The following is a 15,358-nucleotide window of genomic DNA, read 5'->3' on the forward strand; positions in this document are numbered from 1 at the left end:
TTCGTTACCTATCATGGTCGGGGCAGTGGATATTTCACCCTCCGAGAAACTGCGTTACTCGAAGTTTGTTTTCTTAAGTGAGATGTAGCCTGGGCCAGAGCGGCCTCGCTCACTACGGCACAGGTTGAAATGAACCCAGTCGAACGGTGCTCTCGCCGGTATTCTCTGGGTGCAGTGCCCTCAGTATTGGTCAGTTAAAACGCTACCCGGCAGGCTACGGCCATATGGGGTGAGTATGTTCACAGGCGGAAAAGGTAAGTATTAATATTGGGCCGTGGGTAATATTCACCCTCGGGTAATTGTTTAAGATACATTGGCCTTACAACTGATAATTAAACCCACTTGTTGCGCGAGTTGGAAGTTCCTCGCATAGTAATTGTTCTGTACCGTTGTGGTAATTAGAACCGTATGTTGGAGCTGCGAATTTTCGCCCTCAAAGGACTGCGATTAGCATCATAAATCGATGGCGGATAATCCAACAGTTTTCCTCTACTATGGTGCCGTTTGTAGTGTTCACGCTCGGATACGGCAGTAATGGGTTAAGAGGCATAGTCAGTATAGGTGTTTCTCGCCTTACAACTGATAATTAAACCCACTTGTTAAGCAAGTTGGAAGTTCGCATAGTTTGGTTTTGTACCGTTGTTGTTATAAAGTTGCAATCGGTGTTCTCGCCATAAGCATTTAATTAAGTAAACAAACAGGATTTTACTCCTGTCGACTTGGGTTAACGCTAGAAGCGTTTACCTACTGATTGGTGACCAGTGTTGTACCTCAACGCGTTCATTTGAGCGAAAGTTCATGAACTCGTTCATAATTTTGGTAAACGTGAACTGAACGTAGCCTACTGTATTACTGCTGATGAACGATACTGTGAACTGCACGTTCACTCTTTTAAAATTTTCGTTCAATAAGGCAGATTTCTAGAGACTTCCAGGCGAAAGACACACCAGTTACAGTCCTGTATCCAGGATTGCCAAACCAGTCAATCGCTGCGTGTGCTTTCTTCTACTGTCTGTGGCTGTCAAGTGAGGGTGCCGAAGTGCGCAGAGGCCGAGAGCGGTATTGCAGACAGAGATTTAGACAATTTAAGCTCACAACATATTTTTTTTAAAAAAGAAAGAAAACTGAACTACAGGTAGTTCATTTTTTTTTGGGATGTGGAATTAGTTCGAGATTTTCAATTATATACTATGAACTGAACTAGTTCATTTTAAAATGTATGAACTGAACTGAACTGAACTTTCCCAACATGGTTGGTGAAGGCGTGTTCTACGCCCTGTAATTTCAGTTCTAAAGCATCTAATGTTGGTAACTGTTAAGAGCGTGTCCGCTCTTAAACGGAAGCCTACCTTACGTAACGTAAGAGAGATCCTTGCTGTGATCAGAGGGTTAATATTGAGGCTTGGTCCATAATAGACTGCCTAGTTTGAGCGGGTGCTCCACCCCGCAAATTTCAGTTGTTCAGCATTCATTATTTGGTTTCAGATGACTGTGTAGAGGAGTGTGTTCGCTCTTAGACAGTAACTATCTTGTATAACAGGGCCTAGCGTTATTCGCTAAGGCTGCTGGTAAGATATCACTCCTATAAAAGATAAATAAATCTATGTATAGATATTGCAACATGTTCATTACATGGGCTGATTGCCGGGCCCCTCTTGAGCGGCACGGGGATGCAGTGCCATGTCTCCTAAGCAATGCAAATGCCGGAGGCCTGATTCCCGGGAAACCTCTGGTGGGGGCAAACGCAGGAAGATTGATCCGCTTGCCCGGAAGGTAGGCACTTTGACTTTGGAGTTCGCAGAGATAAAGACTCTGCTTCTAAATCTGCAACAACCGGCTGCACAGCCTACTAGTGCTCTAGCTACAACGGCTGCGGTCTCTTTCGGAGATGCTCCCTCCAATACTGTCGCCAGCTTTTGAAATCCTCAAAGAGGATGTTCTCTCCACCAGGGCTCAGTGGGGCCCCTGTTACTCTCATCCCAGTTCCCTGGGTACGGGCCACACCACACTGAAGGGCTCCAAAGGAAGGCAAGATGCCTCTGCCCATGGCCTTGATCGCATGCCCAATATTGAACCAGCCGTTGCTGCCCTGGTGCTCACGCCGGGTGAAACACTCCGGCCTGATGCTCGCTGCCCCGGCCACAGTGCCGTTTGACAGACGACTACATGGTAAAATCCTACGACGCAGCAGCGCGTATTGCACGTTTGGGTATTCAATGTCACACCTGGTACTAGCCCTGTCTCAGAGAATGCAGACTTCTGAGGCTGACTCCACCGCAGAGTCTGAGTGACACCTCCCTGCAGGCGTTTGCCTACACGACAGGGAGCTGGGTGGGCTGTGGCCTCGTTAACCCAGGCCCGACGTATGGTTGGCCCAGTCTCCACTTTTGGAACCGTGCAGGAAAGCCCTTTTGTCTCTGCCTGTCATTTCAGGACAGATGTTGGTCCTGCCGCACAGCAAGCTGTGGAGTGCAACCAACAGGTTACACAGGCCAGACAACAGTTTGCCAGTCTGAGCCGTGAGGCTCCCGGGAGACCTTTATGGTTCCGACGTCGACCATCGAGGTTCCATGGGAAGGGCGCCATCGAGCCATTAGACAGGCGAGCACAAGACAGTGGATTGTACTCCACTTATTTTCAGGCTCTGGGCTCTGTAAAGCGCCTTGAGACAATCATATTGTTATGGCGCTATATAAATAAAATGTAATTTAATTATTTTATCATCCCAAAGAAGGACGGCAGCCTTCGGCCTATACTAGACTTGAGACAGTTAAACACGCATCTCAAGATTTTAATATTCCACATGCTGCGTACAGCGGATGTGCTGCAGGGCATCAAGCAAGGAGATTGGCTTACAACCATCGACCTAAAGGAGGCATCCTTCACGTCCCTATCACACCTCGGCAAACAGTTCCTTCGTTTTGCTTCGAGGGCAGGGCTGACCAGTTCTGTGTGCTCCCATTCGGGATCTCGCTGGCACCAAGGGTCTTCACCAGTGGCAGTGGCGCAGGAGGTAAAGAAGTCGTTTAGTAATCAGAAGGTTGCTAGTTCGATTCCCTGTCGAAGTGTCCTTGAGCAAGGCACTGAACCCCTAATTGCTCCTGATGTGCAGTGTGCCATCAGTGTAAATGTAAAATGTGTATACATCCTTGTAAGTCGCACATATGTAAGTCGCTTTGGATAAAAGCGTCTGCTAAATGACTAAAGGTAAAGATGTGTGGCAGCGGCACTGTCCCCCACTTCAGGCCAGGGGGGATGCGCATTTTCCCCCTATCTCGACGACTGGCTGATACGTTCCCAGTCCATACCTTCTCGCAGAGAAGTGGTGGCCACCGATGCTTCTCTGGCAGGGTGGGGAGCTGTATGGCAATGCAGGACTGTCAGAGGTCTCTGGAGTCCTTGGCAGCAGGAACAACACAAATGTATTGGAGCTGCAGGCTGTTCTGCTGGCGCTCAAACTGTTTCTTTCCAGTAGGAAAGCATGTCCTGGTAGGAACAGCCAACACATCAGTGGTCTACCAGGTAGACCACCAGGGGAGCACAAGGTCCAGACAATCCTCGAGGCTGACCCAACAGCTGTGGTTGTTGGCGTATCCTCAATGCATTTGCCAGGCATTCAAAACACGGCCGAGGATTTGTTATCCCGGCAGTACCCACCTCCTGGGAAATGGAGGCTGCATCCACAAGTGGTGGAAGCAACCTGGCAGAGATAGGGCAAGGCAGGGGTGGATCTCTTCGCCTCACAGTCGACGACGCACTGTCCCCTCTGGTTTTCTCAGAGGGAATCTATAAGCCCCTTGGGCCAGGATGCACTGGCCCATGTGTGGCAAAATTAGCTGCTGTACGCCTTCCCCCCACTACCACTGATCCTGCCCACTCTGGGAAGGATCCTCAGAGGGAACCATAAGGAGTTACTAATATCCCCCAAATGGCCGGGAAGTGTGTGGTTCCCAATCTTGCACAGATTACTAGACGGGGAGCCGTGGTGCCTCCCTGTGAGGCTGGACCACCTCTCACAGCTGGGGGGGTTGAATCTGGCACCCGAAACCAGCTCGTCTGCAGCTTTGGGTCTGGCCTCTGAAGGGCCGGAGCTATTGTTAGGGTCATGTGACCCAGTGGTTGTATAGACCATCCACAGCTCCCGGGCACCCTCCACCAATGCGCTGTACGCTAACAGGTGGAGGTTTTTGTTTTCCTTGTGAGTGGTGCCAAGCACAGAAGCAGGACCCGACACAGTGTCCTGTACCGGTGGTACTCCGCTTCTCCAGTCTCGTTTTGATGGAGGCCTCCACCATCAAAGTATATGCAGCCACCATCTCGGCCATGCACAGTGGGGTCCCATACGCTAGTGACCCACTTCCTTAGGGGTGCTCAATGACTAAGGCCGCTTCAACGAAGCCCAGTGCCCTCTTGGGACTTGCCTATAGTCCTAGATGCACTCTGTCAGTCCCCATTTGAACCTCTTGAGAGGGTGGGATTGAAATGGCTGTCTATGAAGACCACTTTTCTCTTGGCCATGGCATCGGCTAAACGAAGGCCAAGCCAAGAATGCCTATATTGAAACCCTGGAAGCACAGGGGTAACTTGTGGCCGAATCCGGCCTTTCTTCCAGAGAGGTTTCATCATCCTACACAAACCAGCCCCTCAGTCTGGCTGCTTTTGAGCCCCAGCACAGGAGGATGAGCAGGGACAAAGCACCTACCTGTGGTGCCCAGGGAGAGCACCAAGGGCTTATATTGATATGACTGTGGAATTCCGCCAGTCTAATTAACTGTTTCTGTCATTCAGGACAGAGGAGAAGGCACAGCTTATCCAAACAACGTCTATCACGTTGAATTGTGGACGCTATTATTTGTGCCTATAGGAGCAGTAGCCTCCCGTTCCCTCAGGTCCGAGGTCACTCAACTAGGAGTGTATGTACATCGTGGGCGGCCCTAAGAGGTGTCCCCCTTTCAGATATCTGTACAGCTGCATCAGGGGCATCAACCTGCACATTTGCAAGGTTTTATAGGGTTAACGTGGTCCCTCATAACCCAGTGGCAGCAGCTGTTCTTCCTACTTCCTTACAGCGGGAGTAAGGTAAGATTTCCTTGTGACTTTGTTGGTATTAGTCATCCAGTGCTGTAAGCACCGCCTCTGGCGGTCAGGAGAAACGAAATAGAACGAAGGTTACGTATGTAACCACGGTTCTATGAGTTTCGGATGACCGCCAGACCTTGGCAGTCACTCGGAATCTGCACGAGAAGATTGCCAAGAGGGCGTTTCCTGGGTAGGACGGCCTTTTGTGCTGGCGCACATTGACGACGTCACCCAGGTCACAGGTGACTTTGTTGGTATTAACACTCGACCTGCACGTACGTGCGATGGAAATCCAGTGCTGTAAGCACCGCCTCTGGCGGTCATCCGAAACTCATAGAACCGTGGTTACATACGTAACCTTCGTTTTAGTTGTTATTGAAAAATTCCTCTATATATACAGGCAAGATAGGCAATATAAAAAAACATTTCTCAATATATGTATGCAATCCTGTTTGTTTCATTCATTTTCATTTGGTAACATTCTACACAGGAAAAGTAAACAAATGCAAAGGAACACCTCAAACCAAGACACAAGATGAACTGAAGTGTGGGAAACACCATTTTCTTGTTGTAGATCTAGAAGAATTTTTACTTCTTGACAAAAAGTGGGAAAAAAAAAGAGTCTGTAATTAATATGATTCATGACGTATTTCATAAACGGCTCACCACTTGGATGAGAGGTTTTCCTGCCAGGAATCGGCGGCAGAGGTCTCTCTGGATGGCCAGCAGGTTGTAGCTCGTGTTCGTCTCTCTCCCCTTCACCAGGGTGTAATGACAGTGGGCCAACACTAGGGGCAGCAGCTCACGCTCCGGGTGACACAGGGCGAGCTGGGTCTCTGACAGCCCCTCCACAGTGATGCTGTATTCACTACAGGAGCAGTGGGGAGAGAAAGACACTCTAAAGGACTGCAGACTCACAAGGAAAATGAATGCTGCTGCTGCTGCTGCATCGAGAAAAACTAAACATTCAGCACCTTTGACAGCAATTGCAAATGCCATGCAACACAAGCACATTTAGACACAAACACAGCCAAACATACTCACACACAAGCACACAAACAGATACACACACACACACTCACACACATAGAGAGAGAAAGAGAAAGAGAGAGAGAGAGAGAGAGAGAGAGAGAGAGAGAGAAAGAGAGAGAGAGACAGTGAGACAGAGAGAGAGACACACACATACACACATACACACACACACACACACAAAGCAGACCTGTTCTCCTGATTCAGCCCCCGGGCCTCCCTGACCAGACTGTTGTGAGCGTCAGACAGGAAGTCGATGAGCACTCGGAGACAGGAGCCTGGCCCATGGCGACTAGGAGACAGGTACGCCCCCGAGCTCTCCATCGACAGGGCCTTTTCACACAGATCCTGTGGCACACCTCTCTCAGCTACTCACAGGACAGGAAGATAAACAAAAACCCGTGCACACACACACACACACACACACACACACACACACACATACACACACACATGAACACACACGTGCACACACACACACACACACACACATGAACACATGCACACACACACACATGAACACACACGTGCACACACATACAGAAAAACATGAAAACATACTCAAACATAAAAACATGCACAGCCACATTTGGAGGCAAGGTAGACAGGTGAAAATTCGGAAATATCCATTCACTCTAATCTAATGTATGTAAACCACACTCTAATCTAATGTATGTAAACCACACTCTAATCTAATGTATGTAAACCACACTCTAATCTAATGTATGTAAACCACACTCTAATCTAATCTAATGTATGTAAAATCACTCTAATCTAATGTATGTAAAATCACTCTAATCTAATGTATGTAAACCACACTCTAATCTAATGTATGTAAACCACACTCTAATCTAATCTAATGTATGTAAACCACACTCTAATCTAATGTATGTAAACCACACTCTAATCTACTGTATGTAAATCACACTCTAATCTAATGTATGTAAACCACACATTAATCTAATGTATGTAAAATCACACTCTAATCTAATGTATGTAAACCACTCTCTAATCTAATGTATGTAAAATCACACTAATCTAATGTATGTAAAATCTCACTCTAATCTAATGTATGTAAACCACACTCTAATCTAATGTATGTAAACCACTCTCTAATATAATGTATGTAAACATGAATAGACAGTACATTGCACATATGACCATCGCTTAACTGATGCTTTACTCACAGTCTCTGGCCAGCTCCATCCTCAGGCTGTTCCAGACATTGATGAAAGTCTTGACCCTTGAAAGCGCCGTCTTCTGATGGCCTGTGAATAAATCATGGTTCACACACGCTGTGCAACTAACACCCTTATCAAAGTGACCAAACACCTGGCATACTCAGTTACTGAAACAAGAGACACATTTGTAAGTGATGTTGGTAAAATAAAAATAAACTAGAAGTTGCAATCATGTCAAAATATGTTGATGAATTCCAGCAAATACTACAACAACAGGTTACAACGGACACAATATGGACCATATAGGTCACTGTATGCAGTATAAGTTATGCTGTATAAGCTAGGCTGGTTACAAGGTTCAAAATGCTAGGGTGGCTTTACATAATGTTCAATGTTTCTCGTTATCAACAGTCATAATTCAAGTGTAAGAGCGAGGGTAGCTGAGGGGGGTGAGGGGATCCATCTAGGGATCGATAAGGAATGCTAAACATTTTAATCTAAAGATTCAAGGCAAGGGAGAATGTTGTTCATAAAAAATTGATGCCATAAACAGAGGACACCGTGGATTAGCATTGGACATGGTATGGAGACACGCATGAAAATGATTATAAAAAAAACAAGTATGTGTGCATGTGCATTGTCACTGGGCTGACCCGAACCTTTGCGGATGTGCTGCAGCACCTCAGAGATGGTCTGGGAGGACAGCTCTGTCTCGGTGGGGAAGACCCTGAGGAGGTCCACCTGCAGGGCCACCAGCTCCAGCAGCCGGCCCAGCTGCCTCACACAGGGCACCTGATGACAGAGAGGGATCAGTGATTAGGTAGTGATAGTGATTAAGAAACATTTCCTTTGGGATTAATAAAAGATTGTCTGCCTGCCTGCCTGCCTGCCTGCCTGTCTGCCTGCCTGCCTCCCTTTCTGCCTGCCTGTCTGTCTGTCTGTCTGTCTGTCTGTCTGCCTGCCTGCCTGCCTGCCTGCCTGCCTGTCTGTCTGTCTGTCTGTCTGTCTGTCTGTCTGTCTGCTTGCCTGCCTGCCTGTATGTCTGTCTGTCTGTCTATCTACTAGACCAGGTAGTGAAGAGTGAAGAGATACCATATAATATGTACAGTGTTGGCGGTACAGTGGTAAGCATTGCTGCCTTCTAAGCAGTTGACCCGTGTTCAATACCTAGTCAATACAGGATGATTTTGAAAGTCGCTTTGGACAAACAACATGATCTTTAATATAATCATACCTTACAGTGAAAGTTTTAGCAACAGGGCCTAAAATGTCAAAGGAACAGCGCAATATTCAATAGTATGCTCAGTCAATATTTACAATGATACTTGAGTGGATAGGACACACACCATCCCTGACAGAACTACTCAAGGTTTCGAGTTTTTCCTTGCCCCAGTTGCCATTGTGTATGCTCAAGGGGGGCTCAGGCCCTGGGCGCTGTAAAAGCGCCTTGAGACAATTTGATTGTTTTCACGTTATATAAATAATGGAATTAATCGAACATCCCTGACAGAACTACCTTCTTGAGGAAGAGGGAGAGCAGCGGCACTGAGGCTCGGTCACGGCTCTGTTCCACCACCTGCGTGAGGCGCTCCACACTCAGGCGCTCTGGAATGTTCCAGAAGGAGGAGTGGTGGGTAGGGCAGTCAGAGGGCAGGGTCAGCATTGGCCGAGGGTCAGAGTGGAGGAGCCTCATGAGGGGGCTGCCAGCCAATCTGTCGTCTGCGCTGATGTCCTTCTGAGCCTGTATCAGATTCCTTTTCAGATTCTGAGGGAGAGGGTGCAGACCTTTTATCTACTGTGATGTGCTTTTAGTTTTTTTCAGTTTTTAATTATTATACATAATAAGAAGAGTTATAACAATAAGAACATCATTTAAGAACAGTTTCAGGTTTATAGTTATTATCTGTACAGTGGCTCCCGAAGAACAGTTACATCCACTGTCTCGAGCATGTAAGTGTGGAATAGCTGACAACTTAGTATGTAAGGGCTGGATGCAGGGCAGGGGTACAACACAAGGGCACAGAAGCATTTCAAGGAGTGAATTTCAAGCTAACCTGAATTGTAGGACTGATGAGAGAATCACGAACATTTCTCTCCCATTGCTCTCGACCCTGTTTGGAGGCCAGGTCTGCCCTCTGCTGGTGAGTATCTGCAAAAACAGGAAGGGTAATTAAGATTCTAAATAAGAGACGCAGCAGAATAACGAAAACTCAAGTAAAGCCTTATAAGATATGGGAATCCTTAAAAAAATGCACAAAACACAATCACAAACAAACAAACAAACACACACACACACACACACACAGACACACAGACACACACACACCTCTGGCAGAGGCATCTAGAATCAGGTGAATAGTGATGGCAGCGTCATCTAAGTTCAGGTCAAGAGTTCGACCCAGAACCTCCATGTCCTTCTCCAGGTGTTTATACAGAAACTCCATGACATTGTGGACTCGGGGTTGTATCATTGCACCAACTCCCTTCAGTAACAAAAGCATAGAAGGATTTAATATTTAATGTCACAGCAGCTCCTTTCAAAAACAGCTTTAGTTCACTAATTAGGTTATTTTTGACAGTACACATGAATGCAAACCTACATCTAAAATGTACTTCAACAATCTCTTTACAATCCTTTAAATATCACCCCGTTAATCACCTTTGAGACAGAACCATTATTCCAATCTATAGTAATGAACATAAGGAGGATGGAGCCTCATGGCTAGCGCTCGCCTACCTGCGGATCTTGAGCGGCGCCCAGCAGCATGGCCAGATGGGTGAGGAGCCTGAGCAGGCAGGACTGGACTGAAGTCATCTGCCTGTTGGGGGCCTCCGACCTCTGCCTGGCCTCTCCCAGGATGTGCCCGGGTCGGGTCTGATCTGTCACTCCTCCGGTGACGAGGGAGAATCCATCCACAGGGTTGTGTTGCAGGCCACCAATCTGAATGCCACACTCGGCACATTTGGATACAACCAGAGGTCTTCCACACTGAAACAGATGGCAGAGGACAAAATAGTGAGTAGGAAATCTGGAGTTAAATGGCAAACTAGTTGAGGTGTCTGTTAAGGTAGTAATATTAACAACCCAAGATATGCTCACCTCTCCAACAAAGCAGATATGGCCATTGGCACATCCTGTCAACAACAAAGCAAAGTAAGTTATATACTGGAACCGTTCATCATTTTGAAAGAGGAAGAAATGTACTTCATGAATGTTGGGGTTTCCTCATTTAATGGGACACTTACGGTACATCTTCGGGTTATTACGTTCCTTCCCACTCAATATCCACTGTTGTGCTTCACTGCTGTAGTCATCTGGCATGGTTGGCAAAAATGCATGCTGAAAAATAGTAAGGGTTAGCCAAAAAGTGTCTTAAGAAGATAAACTGGAGTTATATTGACAGACACACTTTATCCCTAATCTATTCCAAAAATCTGAAAATTGTTTTCTCAATTCAGATTTTATTTGAGTCAAGGCATGAAGAGAATAAACCCATCTACTTGATGAGTAACTTACTACAACTGTAAACACAAAAAGACTTTAATTCATTGTCCATGTTATTAATCCAGAGGTTTGTTCCTCACCGTCATGTTCTGAGGCTGTGAAGCAATGAGCTGGAGCTGAGAGAGCAGACGGTTCCCACTGTGGAGAACGCTGCCTGCGTGGACCAGCAGCTCCAGCAGGGTGCGCCGCTGAGCAGACATCCCTTTCACCAGCCCCAGGGGAGAGCCTGGACCTCCAATCCGATTGGATAACAGAGCAGTGCAGAAGCGTCCCAGGTTACCAGATACGTTAGCTTTTAGGAAGTCCTCTAAGGCCCTGATCTCCTGTTTAAGGAAGACAGACATCAGACATCAGGAAAGCTGTCCTTGACCTTCACATACTATTAATGGGAAGCAACTTATTAAATAATGAAGTACGCAGTACAGTGCAATGTTAGTAAAAGTAATCAATAGCACTAATTTGACAATATGCAATTATAACAATTTTTACTATTCATAGGCAAACAGAACTAAAATATGTTAATATTAGTGCTGTCAAACGATTAAAATATTTAATCGCGATTAATCGCATTTATGTCATAGTTAACTCAAAATTAATCGCGATTAATCGCAAATTTGTATCTATTCTAAATGTCCCTTCGTTTATTTATTTTTTCCATCATTTTATTTTAATTTTAATGCCCGTATCAACATGGAAAAGTGGATTGGCTTGCTTTAAGCAAATGTTTTATTTTGTTGAAAACCAACATTGCCAAACAGGGCAGTACAAAATAAAATTATAAAGTGCACATTTCAGGTAAACAAGGACTCAGCAAACCATGGCTTAATATTTTCTTTTTTTCAAGTTTCCTGGGAACATAGCAGTCAGGCCTCTTATTTCAGAAACAATGAACTGTAACAGTTAGGTTACCAATCAAAGGTAAGCCTACTACTTCTTTGCTTTCAGCCAGCTGCCTGTTGACATTTTCAGACAACATTTTTAAAAGTAAACTTTCCATTCAGAAGCTTTTTATCATCCATTTCGCCGTATCGCGCTCACCATTCACTCAAACCGTAACGTTAGCCTACTACACAGTTTGCCAGGCCAAAAAGAACGTTAATCAAAAAAAAAAAAAAAATGAATAAAAAAAAAAATCGCGTTAATCTCGCGATAAAAAAATGAACGGCGTTAAAATGGGTTTGCGTTAACGCCGTTAATAACGCGTTAAACTGACAGCACTAGTTAATATGCTAATGTTATGACTCTTGGTGACTATAGATAATGGTGGTTACCTGTGGTCTTGGATGGAGGTTGGGGTCTGGGGATACCAGGCGGCAGGTGACCTGTCTGAATACGGCCAGAGGGAGAAGCACCAGGCCAGCTGCTCTGGAGCCTCCTGCAGCCTGGACACGGGAGAAAGAGAACAGTGATCTACCCTGACAAATAAAGCAGTCTGAACTCCAAATATGAAAACTAAAAAATTATAATTCATTCCATCTTTTGTATGCATGGTTACTCGTCAATCGCAAACCTGGAGGACAGCTTTCAGGGCATCTGTCCTTGTGTCCAGCAGTGCCTGTCCAACACCGTTTCTGAGCGTCCGGTAAGACTGTCCACAGCACAAGTACCTATCCACATCTGCTGGAATCAGCCTCTGAGGACGAGACGGTAAAGTCAGCTAAACAAAGGTGAACTGTTATCTGCACTTCTATCTAATGTTTACACTAATGTTACACTGAAATGACTGTATTAAAGTATTAAAATGAATGATGAATAGCATAAGAAACAAAACAAAATTCTGTACCAACTGTGAAGATTTTTGGCTCAGTTTTATACTCCAAGTGAGTTTTTACTTTAGTTGTGTGGCTCAGCAGTGGTCATGTAGTGTTGGCCAGTGTTTTCACCAATGTTTTGTTGACAATATCATATAATTTGACTTCATCAATCCACATGAAACTTGGTATGGTTGTAGCCCCACATAGTTGATACGGAATATAAATGAATGTAAATTTGTTTGTAATAAATAAATGTTTGTAAATTTACATTTACATTTACATTTAGTCATTTAGCAGACGCTTTTGTCCAAAGCGACGTACAAGGGAGAGAACAGTCAAGCTAAGAGCAATAAAAAGCATAAATAATTGCCAAGTACAGTTATACAGCAAAGTTCATATTGTTGCTAATGCATACCCGTAAATTCAACAAAATGCTCAAAACCCTAGAACGTGACTCACAGGTACTGTACTGCTTCCCACCCTATCAGTGTACAGTTGCCACATCCACACACTATAGTTCCTTACATTTGAACTCAGAATAAGATATACAACAAACTTTTGAGTCTATTTGTTGCCAGAACTGTAATCATTCAAGATGACACACTTTTCTTGGAATGGAAAATATCCTGTTATTTCACTTAATTCTTGATGGGTATTCTCTTGATTACTTTATTCGGTGGTCATATTACGCACTGCAATGGCGTGTATCTAGTTTTACATTTTATCTCTCTGACAAAGGCATCGGAAGAGCAGCAACAAGTACATCCCCTTCTCTCTAACATCATTAGATAATGCCTGAAGCGACACAAAGCACTCTGGTCAGTTTCTCTTTGGTGGGGGAAACAGCCTGTTCTTCCACACTGGTTCACCTGCAGTCGGACGACGTCTGGAGGGAAGGCCCAGGCCCAGAGGGTGCTGTTCATCAGGACCAGAAGTCCGTCCATGCCAGCCAGCCTGTTCAGCGTCCGCAGCAGGTACACGCGGTACCAGCCGTTCCCACTGTACTCACACACCGCCTTCACCTGCTCCAGGTACTTCTGCTCCAACTCTCCAAGCACACCTGGCCAGAGCAAACACAGATGGTTGCACACACTCCTCACCTGGAACAACTGGACAGAAATGCTTGACAGCAATGAGCTGATGCGTTTGGTCTGAGTACCGGATATATAATTACGCTTTGTGTGAGGAGACAAGGAGTCTCAAGAAAGTATGAATTAATAAATATGAACCACACACACACACACAATCACACAAACACACACACACACCCTGTGGTTGCCCCAAAACACTCTGTAACAGCCTGCCAGCGGTGGCCATGCAGAGTCTCAGTCGGGCCAAGGAAAGGAGGAATTCCGCTGGGTCCTGCTGCCTGTTGGGTATCTGCCTGCGGGCCAGGCGGCTGAGGAAGGCAGCATCCTCCTGCAGAGACCTCTGCTGCCCCTCCCCGTCCTCTAATGGTCCAGCTGAGCAGCGCAGGGCATCCTGTCACAAAGCAGAGAGATCCAAGGGGTCAATTATCAGCAGCATGTGCTGTATATGCATATGTTTATGTGCTCTTCAGAAGTTTCAGTAAGTAGAGTAAACATCATATGGTTATAGTTATAAATGTCACAAGATGAATGTATTGGACGAAGGTAACAACCCTTAAGAAATGTGGCCCAACTGAGATAGTGACCTGATCAGTCCATTACAAGTAAACTTTTGACCACAAAAGTTTAGATTGAAAGGTAAAATAAATAGGTAGATTTAGGAACCTCCTCAGAAAACCCAGAATCAAACAGGTCAAACAGAATTTTCCAGAAGGACCCGAGCAGCTGAGACACGTACTTGGAAACAGTTGACAAACAGCAGGTAGAGCTCAGTGCGGTCCTCTGCATCCATCAGGTGCTCCTCCAGGTTCCGTAGGTAACTCTGGATGTGACCCTTTACCTGTTGGAAGCTGTAAAAAAAAAAAGAACAACAGCCGATGTTTAGAGTGCGTGTGTGTGTGATGACTGCCATTGTGAGTTGGATGCAGCATGTGTCAAACTATGGAAAATTCTGTCATTATGTCAAACCTGTCCCCACAGAGTAACCCCTGATTTCACTGATAAACTATGATCAAAAGTTCTAGAACCTTTTGAGCCTCATGTTGGTGTTCTTCACAGACATCTTGTGTTTAGAGTGTGTGTGTGTGTGTGTGATGGTCATACTGTGTTTGAATGAGATAGAGGGAGTATGTGTGAGGTCATAGGAAATGATTTCCCTTCCCTTATCCCCATAGAAGTAACTCCAGATACATCTACTATAAACCCTATGATGAACGGTTCCTTGAGGTTCCTTGATGAAAGGAGAGGATTACTTGAGACACATATGGTTGGACAGCCCTAAACCCGGCACTGCAGCCACCCAGCAGGGGGCGATAAGAGAGATAGCCGTTTCACTTCTGAAGCCAGAAACTGTCCACTGTTTTTATAGTCATTGGTTATTCCGTGAGAACATGAACATGTCAAATCATTTTGGTCACCATTATACTCTGCAGCTCCAAGCATACCTGTACTGCAGCAGGAGTTTGGGGAGTACGGAGCGAACGACTGGGCTCTGGTCAACACACTCCAGGAAAGGTGTGAGCTCTCGTGTCTTATACACATCACCTACAGTATGAAAATAGAAAACACTGCTATAACTGATATCTTAATACTAAAACTAAAACTAATACAACTGATTTCTTTCATATGTAATATGAGTTTAGTACTAACACATGATGGAGCCAAAACGAGTTAACGTTATGTAACCACCATCAGTGATCAGCAGACAATTCACCATCAGAC

At 45.4% G+C, this 15,358-nt stretch overlaps 1 protein-coding gene across 2 annotated transcripts in view; it reads right to left on the minus strand.

Annotated features, from left to right (window-relative positions):
• The window catches only part of rnf213b (ring finger protein 213b), a 38,903-nt gene that overhangs the window by 4,446 nt on the left and 19,099 nt on the right, over positions 1 to 15,358 (minus strand). For both annotated transcript variants that reach the window (XM_031561597.2, XM_031561598.2), the window contains exons 37-53: positions 15,082 to 15,181; positions 14,376 to 14,487; positions 13,817 to 14,030; positions 13,418 to 13,608; positions 12,305 to 12,427; positions 12,066 to 12,176; positions 10,875 to 11,117; positions 10,536 to 10,629; positions 10,390 to 10,424; positions 10,027 to 10,278; positions 9,616 to 9,772; positions 9,344 to 9,438; positions 8,806 to 9,054; positions 7,949 to 8,081; positions 7,296 to 7,376; positions 6,299 to 6,476; positions 5,746 to 5,947 (exon numbers count right to left, since the gene is read on the minus strand). In XM_031561597.2, coding sequence (XP_031417457.1) covers positions 5,746 to 5,947; positions 6,299 to 6,476; positions 7,296 to 7,376; positions 7,949 to 8,081; positions 8,806 to 9,054; positions 9,344 to 9,438; positions 9,616 to 9,772; positions 10,027 to 10,278; positions 10,390 to 10,424; positions 10,536 to 10,629; positions 10,875 to 11,117; positions 12,066 to 12,176; positions 12,305 to 12,427; positions 13,418 to 13,608; positions 13,817 to 14,030; positions 14,376 to 14,487; positions 15,082 to 15,181 — 2,570 coding nt within the window. The remainder of the gene's footprint in view (positions 1 to 5,745; positions 5,948 to 6,298; positions 6,477 to 7,295; positions 7,377 to 7,948; positions 8,082 to 8,805; positions 9,055 to 9,343; positions 9,439 to 9,615; positions 9,773 to 10,026; positions 10,279 to 10,389; positions 10,425 to 10,535; positions 10,630 to 10,874; positions 11,118 to 12,065; positions 12,177 to 12,304; positions 12,428 to 13,417; positions 13,609 to 13,816; positions 14,031 to 14,375; positions 14,488 to 15,081; positions 15,182 to 15,358) is intronic.

This window comes from Clupea harengus, chromosome 23 (genome assembly GCF_900700415.2).
Source record: "Clupea harengus chromosome 23, Ch_v2.0.2, whole genome shotgun sequence".
NCBI lineage: Eukaryota > Metazoa > Chordata > Actinopteri > Clupeiformes > Clupeidae > Clupea > Clupea harengus.